The 16255-nt window shown below is 37.3% G+C and overlaps 1 protein-coding gene across 1 annotated transcript in view; it reads right to left on the reverse strand.

Annotated features, from left to right (window-relative positions):
- The window catches only part of ZNF277 (zinc finger protein 277), a 145785-nt gene that overhangs the window by 11961 nt on the left and 117569 nt on the right, over nucleotides 1-16255 (reverse strand). Inside the window, exons 5-7 of the mRNA XM_037836352.1 lie at nucleotides 7087-7178; nucleotides 4900-5010; nucleotides 2660-2792 (exon numbers count right to left, since the gene is read on the reverse strand). Of these exons, the coding sequence (XP_037692280.1) occupies nucleotides 2660-2792; nucleotides 4900-5010; nucleotides 7087-7178 (336 nt within the window). The remainder of the gene's footprint in view (nucleotides 1-2659; nucleotides 2793-4899; nucleotides 5011-7086; nucleotides 7179-16255) is intronic.

Here is a 16255-nt window from a genome sequence, read left to right on the forward strand (position 1 = left end):
CACTCATGTCAGTTTTTTCCCTCAGAGGAATAAACAGTGGATGTCTTCCACTCTATTTTTTTCTTTTTAAAAATAATGCAATGTCATTATTCACTGCTTAAGTAAAATTTTAGAAGAATTTATTTTCATAGTAATGATTTATTCTTCATTTTCAGTGTTCTTCATCAAAGAGATCCCAAATAAAACTAAAATGATGCTGAGAAACCTTTGACCCTCATTTTTCTCTAGTTACACACTGTTAGTATTTGGGACAGTCTTGTATATGTTCATTCTATGTATTATAATATTATATATATATATAGCAATATTCCTTAAGCATTTTTAGAATATTGCTGAAGTTGATAACACTGGTAAGCACTCCTCTTAGGGCATTTATACATCTTTAGAGACTTTATTGCTTTTTCAATCCCTTCCAAAGCTGTTTATGTCATTTTCATAATGCTAAAGAATCATAACACATTTTAGTTTTTTTTTTTTTTTTTTTTTTTAAATCACTGTTTGTTGTTATTGGCTATTTACCTCTGTGAGAAAGCATACAGTGCTAAGAAGGCTAAGGTTGTGGGATAGAGCCCTTTAAAGGCTGATTAAAGTCAGCTTTATTTTGACCTTGGCTTATTTTCTAGTTAGTTATAAAAGAGCATAGGCAATGGAAGGTGAAGAGACCACTTCATCACCATAACTTGACAATCAACAACAACCCAAAACATAAGAGGTAAGTACTATTATTACCTCAATTGTAAAAATGATGGAAACTGATGCACAGGGAGGTTAAGTATTTTGCCTTTAGCTATGTGACCTTGGGAAAATTACTTAACCTCTCTGTGCCCCAGTTTCCTAATCTATAAAATAAGGATAATGATAATATCTTTGTCACAGGTATGTGGTTAAGATAAAATGATGCAACAGATACAAAGTAACTAGGACAGTGCCTCCGGCACATAAGTACTCAATTAGTTGCTAGTTAAAACAAATTACTTCTATCAATATTATCCTAAAGTTGTGATTTAATTTTATCTGTTATTGAAATTGTCACATTCTCTTGAAGTACCACTCTTAAGCTATGATTCATGCTGCATCAAATCTGGGCACTCCGTGGGCAGTATAACCCAGTGTGCTCATCTAGAGACAGCCGGGCCTAGCAGGTAATATCACTTTTGACAAGCCACACTGCTTGATGCCCAGGGAATGAAATCTCAGACTTTTCTAAAAGTGCCAGCAGAATTTGAGTGAGAAGTCTCTTTGAAGTATTGTCTAAAGGGTAAACACCTCCAGCTATATAATGTTCCACTCGTCCTAGGCTCTTCAATAATAAGTTTAAAAGAGCCCCAGAAGGAAGAACTATTAAATTATTCTCATAGCTTTCCACAGGAGCTGACTGTTCCTTAGAGAGGGAACACTGAAGCCCAGGAGTGGGCTGGGCCCTGACGCAGTGTTTGCTCTAGGAAGTAACGCGGCCGGATGATTTCCAGAGAAGACTGAAGGACTCAAAGGTGCATTTGCCTTTGCCTTTAGCTGGTTGTAAAACATTTGTAGCAAACCACGGCAACCTCTCAGTCAACCTTCAACACATGCTAACCTTCTCAAGGGGACTTTTATTTTAACACAGTAAGATTAGAACAGGTGAAAATTCCAACATAATTCAGGATATGCTTGCTTCTATTCAATAGATAAAATGGCTGATTATATTCAATTAACCTTCTGTGACGAATGGGTTTGGGTTTTAATTCATTCATATTGAGAGGGGAAAAACCAACTTTCATTTGCTTAGGAAAAAAGCAAGTTAGAACCAGAATTCCCCGTCTTTCTTCCAGTCTCACTGGAGTTTCTTCACCCGTCCCTTTACATGAAGATTTCCTCCTTGTTGTGTACAAATAAAAAATCAGTGGATTGGGGGCAAAGGCTGGTAGTACTCCCTAGTCACTGTGTCAATCAAAAATCTCCTCCCATATTTGCAAACGTTCTCGAGTGACATTTGCCTCCAACCAAATCTCTCTTCTTAACCAAAAGGGACTGTAGTTTACAGAGGCCTGCAAATGGTATTGAAGTTTCTGGGCAAGTGGACTCTCCATTCGCCTAAAATCCTTAGCATTGTGACCCCATTAGTCCTACTAGCCAAACAAAAAAGTCCCCCTGCATAGGAAAATGGTTTGATTACCCTGAAATCTCCCTTAAAAACAGGTTAGCCCAAAGGAATGATTATGATACAGATTTTTTTTAGTTGGGAGATGGAGGAAGAGTGGAGATTGTTTTAAAAAAATTATCTAGCATACCACTGAGTACATCCAGTGGTCAACACATGTTTTAATGAATAGAATATTGAAGGCTCTGGCTCCAAGAAAATATAATGCGGGGGGTGGGGATGAGTGGGAATGGATATCCAAGTGTTTTAAGATTTTTTTTGTTTTGTTTTGTTTTGTCAAGATTACTGTGAGCTCGAAAGAGACAGTATTTTTACTATAAAACATCTCACAAATGAAGGGACAAAAAATCAAATTATGCTTTGTAAATTAACCATTTTGAAGCTAATCATTGCTCAAAAGTACCCCTCGATTATATTACGACTTCTGTACTAATTGCTTGCTCAAAATTAGTTGGCTCTCAGAAAGACTGTGTTTACAATACTGCAATCAAATTTTAAATTATGAAGAAAAAGTCTTACCAAATAATTGATGACATAAAATCGGTCATATTCTCTGTTCTTAGGGTTGATCCTACGATGCTGTTTTTTTCTCATATGATCTTTCAGTGTATTTTTGTCCCTGAAGGTCTTCTCACAGTATAAGCACTGTAAGCTAGAAGAAATACACAAACACTGATAGACTGAACAAATCACTTGGATAGGTGCTGCAACAGCTCTTTATTATTATTGGGTTTTATATTTATTGTTTTTTTAGGTCACACAGAATCCTCAAATGGGAAGTGGCATTGGAAGGTGAGTATAATCACCCATCAAAGTAAAATGTCACTCTACAATATCCTTCTCAGAAGCCCCACTCACTTTTCATTTGGCTTTGTGTGCTAGCATCATATGATTGATTCTGCAGCTGGCTAGGTTGGTCAACTTGGCTATTTAGTTAAAACTGTGACAAAGATAGCTAATATGCACATTTATTTTGGTGCTTTTTTAATCTATTACCTATTTTAAAACTGAAAATACAGGTATGCTCTTCAAATAATATAATGATAACTGCACTGACTGCCCCTATTGAGTATAATAATTAGTCCATGGTTTTGTATATCCTGTGAGCTAATTTATAGGGTGTGACCCCTAGCTCTGGTACCTACCAGCTGTGGGACTTGGTCAAATTACTTGTGTTCTCTGTTGCCATTTTCTGATCTCTACACTGAAGATAATACCTACATTTTAAAGAATTGTTATGATAAATATATGGATGTGTATATATACACACATATTTAAAAATAAAAATACCTAGCACAGCTCTAGCACACAGTATGTGCTCAATAAATGGTAATCGCCATTACTATCATATCATTCCCATATACTTTCTGCTTGAATATTTCCAATGATTGGGAATTCATTACCTAATAAGGAAGTCATTACCAGTATTGAAAACATTACTAACAAAATATCTTTCTCATACTGAGCTTTACACTTGATATTGCCTGTAACTACTACCCAAAAGTCATTACAGTTCAACATTCTGTAGCCACACAGAAAATCAGTCTAATCTCTCTTCTACATGAAAACTCAAATGATTGAAAAACATTTTGAATTCTTTTTTTCGTTTATTCAAAATACCCTTTCAACTATTTCTGATGCCACAGAAAAAACTAAATTCTTAACAGTAAACAATTTATGGGTGATAAGTTGCTTAGGGATAGTCAATATTGATAATCCTGTTAGAAAACACATCTGGTCTAATTTATAAATGAAAGGTCATTTAAGAAGTTTAAGGGACTTGTTTTAACATAGTACTGATATCAGAATTTGAGTTGAGAACTTCTTTCCTTCCTTCCTTCTTTCCTTCCTTCTGCTCTTCCGCCCATCCTTCCTTCCTTCTGCCCTTCCATCTATTTACCTATTTTCTAAACATTTGAGAATAGTGTATATATGATGCTCCTTGAACACTTACTATTTCTATGTACATTTCCTAAGAACAAAGGTTTTTACTTATGTAACCACTTTAAATACAGTTATCAAGTTCAAGAAATTTAACATTCATATAAAGCTTATAGTCTATATTCCAATTTTTTCATATGTTCCAATACTGTCCTTTTGGGCATTAAAGTTGATAGTTTTTTGAAAGCCATTTTGGTGCCCTAAAGAATTTCCTTCCTTATTTCAACCGACTAAGCCTAGATACCCGAGTTGCTAGAATATGACCTTTGGAAAAGTGGAGTATTATGATATATAAAAGGCAGAGGAATGCATACAGTATGCTATGTCTCATAGCATAACATACAACAATTTGACAATATATTTGGTAAATATGTAGAAAAGCTATAGTGGAAAGTAAAGGAATTACAAATCCAAAATTAAGAATAGTGGTTTTAGGTGGGGGAAGGGCACACAGGAAGACTTAAAGGAGTTAATAAAGTTCTGTTTCTTAGGCTGGAGGGTGAGTACATTCTTTATACTTTATATGACATACTTTATATAGTAAGTTATATATTTGTATACCTATATACTGATATACTTACCATGTGGTTAAGTAAGTTGTTTGGTATATATAACATATGTTATTAAAAAATTTAAAAACACTATAAGGCAATAAGATCTAGATGAAATGAGGACTGGTATGAAAAATGCAAACTCCTTTGTGACAAATGAGGAAGTACCATTTTTTAAATTACTTCTCTTAGATTAACTTTCAAAAATTCACAACAGAAGCCAAGATTAAAATAGCTTCAGGTTGTGTTTCACAAAACAGTACCTACTTGTCAAGCTTTTCCTGTAGTATGCGTAGAAATTCATTGCAGTTTACAATGTTGTCTGGCAATCCAATGTTGAAAGCGTGTTCTCTGGCCATGTGGTTCAAAAGAACAGATCTAGGAAGAAATGTGAACAACTTGTAATATTTATAAATCATCTAAGAACAAATTAGGCCAGGAATAGCATTGCATAACAACAGCACTAGAAGTATCAGCAAACGTTAAACACTGGCACGTGCATTTGGGCTATAAAAGAGTGACGTGTTATAAAGTATGTAAGAACACACATGATTGCAACAGTTCTCTCAAGGGAGGCCGAGTGTGTTCCACTATCTGCCACTGTTGAACAGGGTTATACGCTACAGGGGAAGGGGGTTTCTGTTCTTTAAACTACGAAATAAACTGTAATTTGTGTACTTTTCCAATTCATCAGGGGGAAGAGGAAGAGGCAACTGTCTGTGGTCTGAGAGACATATGTCCTACTATGACCTGGGATCATGGACATTTAGTCAGTTTATTACTGCACAGAGACCTGGAACCCACAGTCAACACATCTAATTACAATCAAGCGTTACGATAACCTGGAAATACAATGACCACCCTGTTGATTAGCTTATGCAGAAAAGGAAAATTTTAAGTTATGTAAATTTTACATAGCAAAAAAGCATATGTGTGAAATGTATTCTACTGGGCTGTTATCATAACTTTAGGCCCTAAAATAATGGTGACAATTTTTGGGAAATCATTGGTACCATACTATTGACAGACTATATGCAATGACATGTTAAAATACAAAGTTTATTTTATCTAGCTTATTTAGATACTTAGCTGACCCCCAAAGAGAATTGTTTTTAGTGTTTTTGTTTGTTTTCTTTGAGAAAGTGAAATGTAGCAACCATCTCCTTTTTGTTAGGTGGGAGACATTTATTAATCTTGCACTTAATATGTGCATTTGTCTAACTGCTTAACTGTTACTGTTAACTTTGAAGAAAACTAACACTTGTTGGGGATAGTTAACAGGGCCTTATGGGTCCACAGGGATTCTCGTGGGGGTGCCTAGACACAGCAGGATCTTCCCCAGGGTTCCCGGCCTGAGACCCGGCTGTGGAGGGTCCCGGTGGAGGCCGAGCTGGAGCCTCCTGCAAGGGGCAGAGGAGGTGGCAGCAGGTTGGAAAGCTTCCCCTACCCTGAGGCTCTGTTGAGGTGGGCTACAGTGCCTCTGGATCTAGGAAGCTTCTTCCTAGAGTGGCCAAACCATAGTTAGAATCTGTTGAGTGCTTCCAGGACTAAGATCCAGATCCTCGATTGTGCCTGGATGGGGTCAGAAATAACATCTGGCTCAACGGGCATGGAGGGTTGGGCAGTTTCTCTCACCACCACACACTGTGAAATTGGATCTCTTGCTTGAAAAGCCACACAGAATGCCCCCATGGGAGTCTAGTCACGCTGCAAGCCTCTGCGGAGCCTAATGGCCAGGTATCTACAGTCTGGAAGTGAGGAGATATGAGGTGAACAAGTGGCTGGATCAAGGAGTGGGTGGGTTGGAAGGGCTTCCTGTTTCTCAGGCTCTGTTGGGGGAGGCCCCAGTAGTTTCTGAGGTCCATGAGGGTTGGCTCAGGAAGGGCTTAAGCCCTAGCCCTCAGCTAGCTGGAGGGATGGGGGTGAAAGTGACACCCTCAGGAACTGCTCCCATGCTCAGCTAGGACAGGCTCCAGGACTTTCTTACTCCAAGGAGTTTCCCCTAGAGTGTCCAGGCATAAGCCAACCCATCCAGGGCTTTCAGGTCTGACACTGAAGCCCTGCAACAGGCTTCTTGAACCAGTCAGCAGCTGGTTCAACAGGTGCAGGTGCACTGGGCAGCTCCCCCTTGATTTGCTGGGGCAGTGTCCTTTGCCTTAAGAATTTAAAAAACCCTACAATATTAAACATGTCTATTTTCAGCAACTTCTAAAAATTTATTCCCCTACTCTGTTTAGAGCAACTACAGTCCATCTTTGATGCTAGGGTCTTCAGCTAACCCATAAAATTTAACTTACATAAGTAAGAGTTTATGGACATTTTGATGAGTTTTCAGATGAAAAACAGTAATATTTAAAGACATGAGCTAAGGCAATATAAGTAAGAGTTTATGGACATTTTGATGAGTTTTCAGATGAAAAACAGTAATATTTAAAGACATGAGCTAGGGCAAACCTGTTTCCAAGGAATTCTGCACTGCAAAACATACAAATGCCATGAAAATTAGTGTCAGTTCTTTCTTGCTGCTGCTGTTCCAGAATTTCTTTCTGTAAAGTAGAAAAATACTTATGATATTATCTTTAATAAACACACAATTAGCTAATGAAAAATGTAATCATCTGGTAGAAAAATATTTATGATATTATCTTTAATAAACACACAGTTAGCTAATGAAAAATGTAATCGTCTGGATGGGAGGAAACTGGGGTGGAAGCACAAAGGGAGTGTACGAAAGCTGACAATATTCAAATTTCTCTCTCCATTCCTGTCCTTGCATCCAACCCCGCCTCTGTACCGTTAAATGCTGCAGAACACTCCACGTGGACAGCCATGCAGGAAACACAAAGTTAACAGGGCCTCACCATCATCTCCTACCCCGTCGTTTCTCCACACTCTCCTGTCTCGGTCAGTGGTCGGTCTCCCATTCTTACCCTCTTCCAAAAACAAAAATGCGGTGGGGTCTTTGACCTGCTCCTTTCCTTAATTCTCAGTTTAAGTTTGTAATCAAGTTCTAATGAGTTTTTCACTTGAACAATCCTCCATAGTTTATTTATTCTATCATTCCCAATGTCATCACTCTCAGCCCAGGTTTTAAGCAGTTACTCTGGGATTATAAATAAATCTCCTGGAAGAGCGCCTTGATTTCAATCCTTCTTCTATTCCAATTCATCCTGCCTTTTGCTGCTAGAAAAACTTTTCTCAAATATTGTTTTCATGTGCATTTATCTTGTAATACTCCAACTCAAACAATTTTTATGCTCTGGTAATATCCTGCTCTCATCAGGGTGCTTCTACATGTTATCTTTCCATGAGGTTTTATCTCCCTCTTATCAAATCTTACCTGTTCTTCAACACTCAACTTGATTCCCATTTCTACCATGCAGCCATTTCTGACTATAATGCAAGAGTTAAGAGCTGAAGCTCTGAAACATTAGGTGGGCCTGGATTTGAAATCTGGCTCTTGCCTGGACTATATATGTTATTTCACCTCTTTAACCTTTTAAATTTTTTCTCATTTTTACGATGAAAATAAAAACATTAACTCACAGCATTGGTAAGAGGATTAAATCAGATAATTTATGTAGATTCAAATTGGATATGGCTCATTAAATGCTGGATATTATTGTTATTAATTATCTGGCCCACATCAACTTCCTTTGCCCAAGATTCATCATCTGCTGCCTGTTTTGTCTTCTGAAGGGAACTGAAAAGCTCTTATGCTGTTTTCATTCTGCATCTGCACACTCCTATCCAACTTCTCTTATAGCATGGAGTTCAGAATGAGAACTTCATAAAATTATTGCTAATATTATAAACAGTGTATAAATGAGCCAGTATCTAGAACCTTAAATTCCATATGGCATTTCCGGCAATGCATCACCAAACATCTAGAAATATGAATCCATTTGAGTAAAACAAATTAGGAAGCTACCATGATGAAAATCAATTCAATTAACTGCTGATTTCAGCCACAATGGAATAATGGTTATCACAGATACTCCTCCCAACATAAACAACTATAAAACAAATTACTTCGTACATTATCTGTTTTCAGGTGTTGGGTGATAAACAGCAAAGTTTTGACCCTTGAGAGAAAAGAATCACACAGTTACTAGCTTTTTGGGTACTCTCCAAACTACAACATAGGAAAGTTAAATCCAAACCGAAGTAGCTACCTTACTGGGTAGAAGAAACACAGATCGGCGATCAGGATGCTGAAGTGGGTAGTATTTACACGAAGAGGTACTGGAGAGAAGAGAGCTGCAGAGAAGGAGTTTTAGAAAACTGCACTGGGATCCTCTTACTCTCTGGCCAAATATTAAGCTGCACATGTACAGGGCAGCACTCTGTGAGGCCTCACATAGGAGTTTCTAGGGGTTGTGAAGATGAATAGATATTCCAGAAATTGCAGTGTTGTGACATCCTGGAGTTCTGAGAGCCAGAATGGAAAGACCTTGCTGAATACCTCAGGAACTCTGCTGTAATCCTATAAAGGTCACACCTTAGGAGTAGGGCTAGTCTAGTCCTAAAATAAGAGCTACTCTGGACTACCCTTAGTAAAGCCTGAAGCCATGTCTCAACAGAATCAAGTGGATCCACCAGCAAATTAACTGCCTGCCAGAACAAAACTCAAAGTTCTTCAAAAGAAAATAATATAATCCAATACTTTTAATACTATAGGATACAGGCTATCCAGCATACAACAAAAAATTACTAAATGTACATAAAACATAAAAATGTAACTCACAACCAGGAGGAAAAAACAGGCAAAAGAATCAGAGCTAGAGGTGTCACAGATGTCAGAATTATTAGACATGGACTTTAAAACAGCTATTATAAAATATGGAAATTAAAAAGGGAAATACGGACACAATGAATGAACAGCTAGAGGAGATCTTGGCAAGAAAATGAAATAAAATAAAATAAAATAGAACCAAATGAAAATTCTAGAATGGAAAAGTACAATATCTAGAATGAAAAATTCTCTCTTCTGACTGCTGAAATCATCACTTCTCCTTTTAAAGGCTTCTAACTGATTGGATAAGATTTCTCTTATTGTTGAAGGCAGTCTCCTCAGTTGACTGCAGATATCATAGGCCATAGATGCAATCAATTTACTGATGATTTTAAGTCCATGAAATGTCCTCACAGTAACAATCAGGCCAGTGCTTGCTTGAACAAACAACTGGGCACCATAACTGCCCAAGTTGACACATGAACCCAACCATCATAGGACAGTTCTTGGTGAAACAATGTGGTAGTTTGGAGGGAGCGGAAAGTAGTTTGGTGCACTTGGAGCCTACGGTAAAAGGACTAGGTGCAGTGAGAACATGGAGAAGTTAGCAGAAGCTCTGTGTTGGAGAGTTTGGTAGGCTATTCAGACTCTACCCTGTAGGTCAGCAGTACTCAAACCTTTTGGTCTCAGGATCTCTTCATACTCTTAAAAATCGAGGACTACAAAGGGCTGTTTTCAAAATCAACCAGTCAAACTTGGAAGAATGGCACTGTTTTACATTTTTGCAAATCTTTCTAATGTCTGGTATAATAGAAGACAGCCAAATTTTTATGTTTGCTTCTCCATTTGTTCTTTTGCAATGTATTGTCTTGATTGAAGTTGATAAAGAAGATCTGGTCTCTCACAAATAATAGCTAGTAAAGAAGGAGCATTTTCATACTCTTTTCAGAAAATTGTGAATTTTTTTTTGATACTACATCAAAACTTGACAAGTGTAGTTACTTAAAGATTGGTTGCAATGTGAAATGAGAAATCGTATCAATAAACTTTTCATACAAAATCTACTTGTCTACCTTCAACTTTGACTGCATCTTTTTATATATGCAAGCTTTTGTAATCTCATGCATTGGTCAACTGGAAAATATTTGTACAGTGAGTTATTATGTAGATCTTCTAAATGCTGGCATTTCATTACACAATGTAAAAGAACACACTCATTAATACCCCTCCTGATCTTATGGGGAAAGTCTTTATTGGGAAGTTGTCAAGCTCAAAGTGATGGATATAAGTTTTCCAAAAACCTAAATTGGCTTGAAAACTAGATTTGATCATTGTCAACAGATACTATCAGTTGTTTTCCTGGAGATAACAGATTCACTTTGTCCATTTCCAAGATAATGTCTAATACCCGTTGTTTGTCTGTCATTCTTTCAAGAAAAAGTGGTGTTCCTTAAAAAGTGGCTTGTTCAGATTGTGACTCAAATAGTCACATTAGTGCTTTTCCTCAACACAGTCATGTGCAGTTGATGTGCTTTAGGAATACTTCCCATTTTATCTCACAGCATGTTAAAAAGATGTATTCTCAAGAGTCAAGATTTAATAAAATTAATAACTTTTACTGCTTCATCAAGAATATTCTTATGAAACTGCCACTTTTTTTTCTTTAACTGTAAGAACATGGCAGTGAAGAATACAATGACCGCTAGTACAGTCTGACGATACTGCTTTGAACCTTGCTAAGGTACCATCAGTTTTACCCACCATTGCTTCTGGACCTTTGTTGCAAATGTCAACACAGTCAAAAAAGAAAATGTCTTATTACTGTGAGAACGGTTTTAACCACAGGGACTGCTGCAAAGATCTTGGGGATTGTCTCAGTTTTCCTGAGCTGCTATCACAAGTACCACAAACTGGTTTTGTCTTAAACAATGGAAATTTATCTGCTCACGGTTTTGAGACCAGAAGATGAAAGTTCAAGGTGCCAGCAGGGCAATGCTTTCTCTCCGAAGTCTGCAGCATTCTAGTCTGGCTGCTGGCAACCTTTGGGATTCTCTGGCTTATCTCTGCCTCCCCTGACATGCTGATGCCCTCTTCTTTCCAGTTCTGTGTCTTCGGAGTAATCTGGATTAAGGCCCATCCTCGTACAGTTCTCCACTCCATAACTCAGAATAATATCTTCAAAGTTCCTATTCACAGGGACGCAGATTAAGATGAAGAACATGTGTTTGCTGGGGTGTATAATTTACTTTACCACAGGGACCCCAAGTGTTCCATACTCCACACTTTGAGTACTACTGCTGTACATGATTAGAAACCATAGAAGAATTTTAAGCAGGGGAATGACATGATCCAGTCTATCACTTTTAAAATTACTTGGGCAGCAGTGTGAACAAGGCTTGGAGGGGGCCATGGCATCGAGGCTTGAGGGCTGGTGGGCGGGCTCTCTGCTGGTGAGCTGTTTATCTTCAGCTGCAACCCATCCCCCACCTGCAGCCCTGCTGCCACTGCGTATTGCTGCAGGAGGTGGAAGTTATGTAGGCAGAATTGTAGTTGCCACTTATTTCCAGTGGCTAAGCTCTTCTCAAATCAGGCACATTATTTGGAGAAAACTTATTAGAGAAAACAGTGTTCTTTCCTCATTTTAGGGAATGGTTCAAGGTTTACACTTATGATTGTGATGGGAAAACCAAGTAGACAGTAAAAATTTTGCAGGTTTACTGAAGTAAGTATTGAAGTGTATAAGATTTTTATGTTCTTATTCTGTAATTAGATAGTGATGGTTGTACAACATTGAGAATGTGCTGGAAATCACTGAATTATACACTTTAAAATAGTTAAAATGGTGAATTTTATGTTATGTAAATTTTACCTCAATAAAAAGAAATTATTTCTTCTCAAAAAAAAAAAGAGATTTTTATCTTGATCTTGTAATTTGGAAGGTGGGAAATTAATTTGTACTAGTTTCGTTAAAAAAAAAAAAAATCCAATCCTGGTTGAAACCATTAGATATCTTCTATGCTGTTTTGGTCCCTGTGCTTTCTTACATAATTCTTTCTCAGGTTTCCTTTTCACTTAGCTTTCTCTTTTTTTTAAGCTTACTGGCAAGTAAATTTCTTAAAAGATAATTTAACATTTAATTACTCCCATCTCTCCAACTCTATTCCTCCTGCAAACATATAAGCTTGAGTTCTTGACCAAATCTGAACACAAAATAGCTGCTTTGTACATTTCATGTTGCTAGGTTTACTCCTCCATGCCTTATTAATGGTGGTGTACACCCAATTCCTATACATGGAAATCTTTCACTTTTGGAAAGACAGGAACTTACTTCAGTCTCAATTATGACAATAAAGTTAGGGATGATACAATCACTTGCCAATGTAGATCAAGATGCCCTGAAATTTGAAAGGTTAGAATTTAACAACCTTAAACCTAGGTGAATTTTGTGTGTTCTCTACATTTACTTGATGTCTATATGAAAACACTGAGCATCAATTAAGAAAAAAAGGCATACAACAAATATAAAAGAACACCTTTTATTTCATGAATGGTTAGGGCTGTGGTAAACTGAATTATGTATTACGCATCGCTGTGTGTATAAGCCCATTGTAAACAGGGTCCTTGGAAGATGTTACTTTAGTTAAGTTGTGGCCCAAATGAATGATGGTAGATCCTGATACAATTAATGGTGGCCTCATCAAGATACTCAGGAAGTCACAGAAGGGAGAAAGAAGAGGATATCACCATGTGATAGGAAACAAAGATAAGCCAAGGAACTCCAAGGTCTGTGGGCAGCCAGCACCAGGATATTATAGTCTCTGGGGAGAAAGCAGGCCTTGCCAATATTTTGGACCAATTCTGGCCTCAAAACCATGAGCCAATAAATTCCTATTGTTTAAGCCAAAACTAATTTGTGGTATCTGTGACAGCAGCTCGGGCAAATTAAGACAGGGCTTTATGCTGGTAGCTTTTGGATAGATAAAAGCAAGAGAAATAAAAGGGATGAGACTAATGTATCAAATAATTTAAATTGCTGTTTCCAAATTTAAAGTGAACCTTACGTAAAACTGTAATTGACAAATATTCTCATCATGGTGATGATACAACCCAAATGGTTCTTTGATTTAGACTCAGCTCAAGCATAAAGGATTTGTGAGTCTAAACCAGAGTGATATTAAGCCATCTAAGGTTTTCTTATGCCAAGTTTAAGTTATATTAGTTGACCCAGAATTTCATGATCTATTAAGGGTAGACAATTGAAGTTGTATATACTAGTTCTTCTTAGGAGTACGAATTTACATTTTGGTAAATTAGAGGCAGCACTGGATAGACGGGAAAAAAAGGCAAGAAGCTGCCTTAATGGTAAGTAACTAAAACCATTTCCTTCTGTTCTTTGGTTTTGGAGCTCTTTTCATGCAGCAATGCCATGGTACTGTGGATTCTCAGCTAGCTTATCTGCACTATCAACAACCACACCAACAAGGGAAGCAATGGCTCTGCCATATACAAGTCATCCCTGATAGTGCAGACACTGTAAAATTCCTTTAATTTTTACCTACGTCCACTCCTACAAGATCTTCTCTTCTGTCCACTGACCAAACCCTTTTCAAACCCTTTCCAGATTTTCCTTCGAGGGGAGCTACTTAAACCATTTGTTGCTCCATCTTCATGTTCTGTTTATTTCATTTGCATAAGGCTTTTCTCATTTTAATATCTTCAATGCCAGCAGGGACCCTATAGTTGGGAAAATTGAACATGGGGAATTGGTGGTTTGTTTTTAGCTGGACTGTCTGTTCCATTTGTTGAGTTCCAACTTATGTTCTTGCCACACCTCAACCTTGCGGTTATAATGTGAATACTTGCCTATTCCTTCTTGACTATTTTCTCAATGTCTCCCCATTAATATAGTCTATTTCTACTTACTAAACCTAACCTTTCTACTCCAATAAGATTTCATTTCTGATCAATACTGTTAAGTACTAGCTTTTTAGAACTTGAGAGCTGAAAGGGATCTTATGAAACTATCTACCAATTCCCTATAAAGAAATGTTAAGGTAACTTGTTCAGAGCTGCATAGGTTCTTGGTGCCAAAACTGTTGACAGCTACTGACTGGGTATTAGTGAGGAATATATACTGAGTGAAAGCTACTTGAGCAATCAAGAAAAAAAATATGTTTTTCTCTCCCTCTCTCTTTCCCCTTCATCCTTCTCTCCCCAATCTCTTTTTCTTCTTTCTTCCCTTTCTCTTTCTCATGTCTCCTTCCCTCTTTTTCCTTTATAAAGTTTTGTATCTGATAGGATTAGTTGTAGCATATGTTTAAAGTCACTTATACTTGCAAAAAATATGATAATATTAGGAGACAATCTACAGAAAGCACCACAAAGATGTACAAATCAAAAGCCTACCAGCTTTGTAGTTTTATGTAAAAAAATCTCATGCTGGGCAGATAAAACTAGGTTCTTTTCACGGATTTATGGAATAGAGGGATGAAGAGAATATCGCAGATGTTGTATGTTTGAACTTGTCAAAGCAGCTGATGAAATTGGATAAAATTTTCATCACAAAATAGGCTTGGATGAAAACCATGGTTGTAAGAATACAAGACCAGCTTATGTACCAGGCAAAGAGTCAGAGCCATAATAACAAGTCGTGTATTTGTCTAATTGGCATAAAATGTCAAGTACGGTAGCAAAAGGGTCAGGCCCTAGTCTTTCATCTTTATTCATAAGCTGAAAGCAGACGAAATAATGAAATAGCAGATGTTATTCAACATAGTTAAAGGGGACTGACATATAGGCAGAAAATTAAAATGTGAATTAGGTTAAAAACTATGGAAATCAACTAATTTAGGAAAGAGCACTTTAGAAAATTGTCGATTTAGGTAAGAATTTGTACATAAGAAAGCTGAAAACTCATGCTTAGAATGACAAATCCAATGGAAATAGCTTGATTAACCTAAAGAAATAGAACTAAAACTAAACTTTCTTGGATACTGATAAGAAATAATTACAATGGAGTTTCCTGACTAATAAGATGCATGAGTGGCTATGTGAGTTAACAACACATTCCTATGGTTCCTTCCTAACCTGGTCCAAAGGCAGCAGCATAGCAGAACCTGCTAGGAATTCTCAGTCTAGGAGACCAGCAGCGCTCCAACAACAGAGAGCACAACAAATCTCCCTTCTAAACTGATAGCATTGGCCCATCGGTGCCACATGAAAGCAGCAGAATCTTCTAATTGGCTCTCAATTTCTAAAATCATGGATTGGCTCAGAAGTATTTGGGATTATCTTATGTAGACCATCTTATTCTAGTAAGAGTTTCAGACTATTATAAAATAATGTAGCTTAAAAATGGGAGTGAAAGAAGAAAGCAAAACATAGTATAGGGTGGACATATAAACTGAGGAAAAAAAATAAAAAGAAGAAATATATGTATACACACACAGTTATGCATACTTAAAAATGGGCCCCAAATTTGACTCTCAGCTTTCTTAGGAAAGGGAAACAGTTCAGACAGAGGGGTTCATAAAAAGTGATGTAATGGACAATATACTTATAATACATGGCCCAAACAACATGGGGCTGTTTCTCATATTAACCCTGCAAACAGCTGCCCCTCATGCCGAAGCATATTCCAAAACCCAAGGGAGGCAGTGCAGAGGTGTGGGATACAATACAGATACCTGCTCTTTCCTGAGGGGAGGCTGAGAATTAAAGACTGTCTAGAAAAATGATGAATTCCTAAATCATCCCTAAACATGATTTTTATAAATTCCGAGGGGTAATAATTTTGACTTTGTCCTTCTTCCAGTCGAGTATTTGGAATGTTGCCTTTCTAATCTGTTACTGGGATACAGAGCCACAGGCCTTAGAAGGTAGGCAGAA

Source organism: Choloepus didactylus, chromosome 5, assembly GCF_015220235.1.
Source record: "Choloepus didactylus isolate mChoDid1 chromosome 5, mChoDid1.pri, whole genome shotgun sequence".
In the NCBI taxonomy this organism is placed as follows: domain Eukaryota; kingdom Metazoa; phylum Chordata; class Mammalia; order Pilosa; family Megalonychidae; genus Choloepus; species Choloepus didactylus.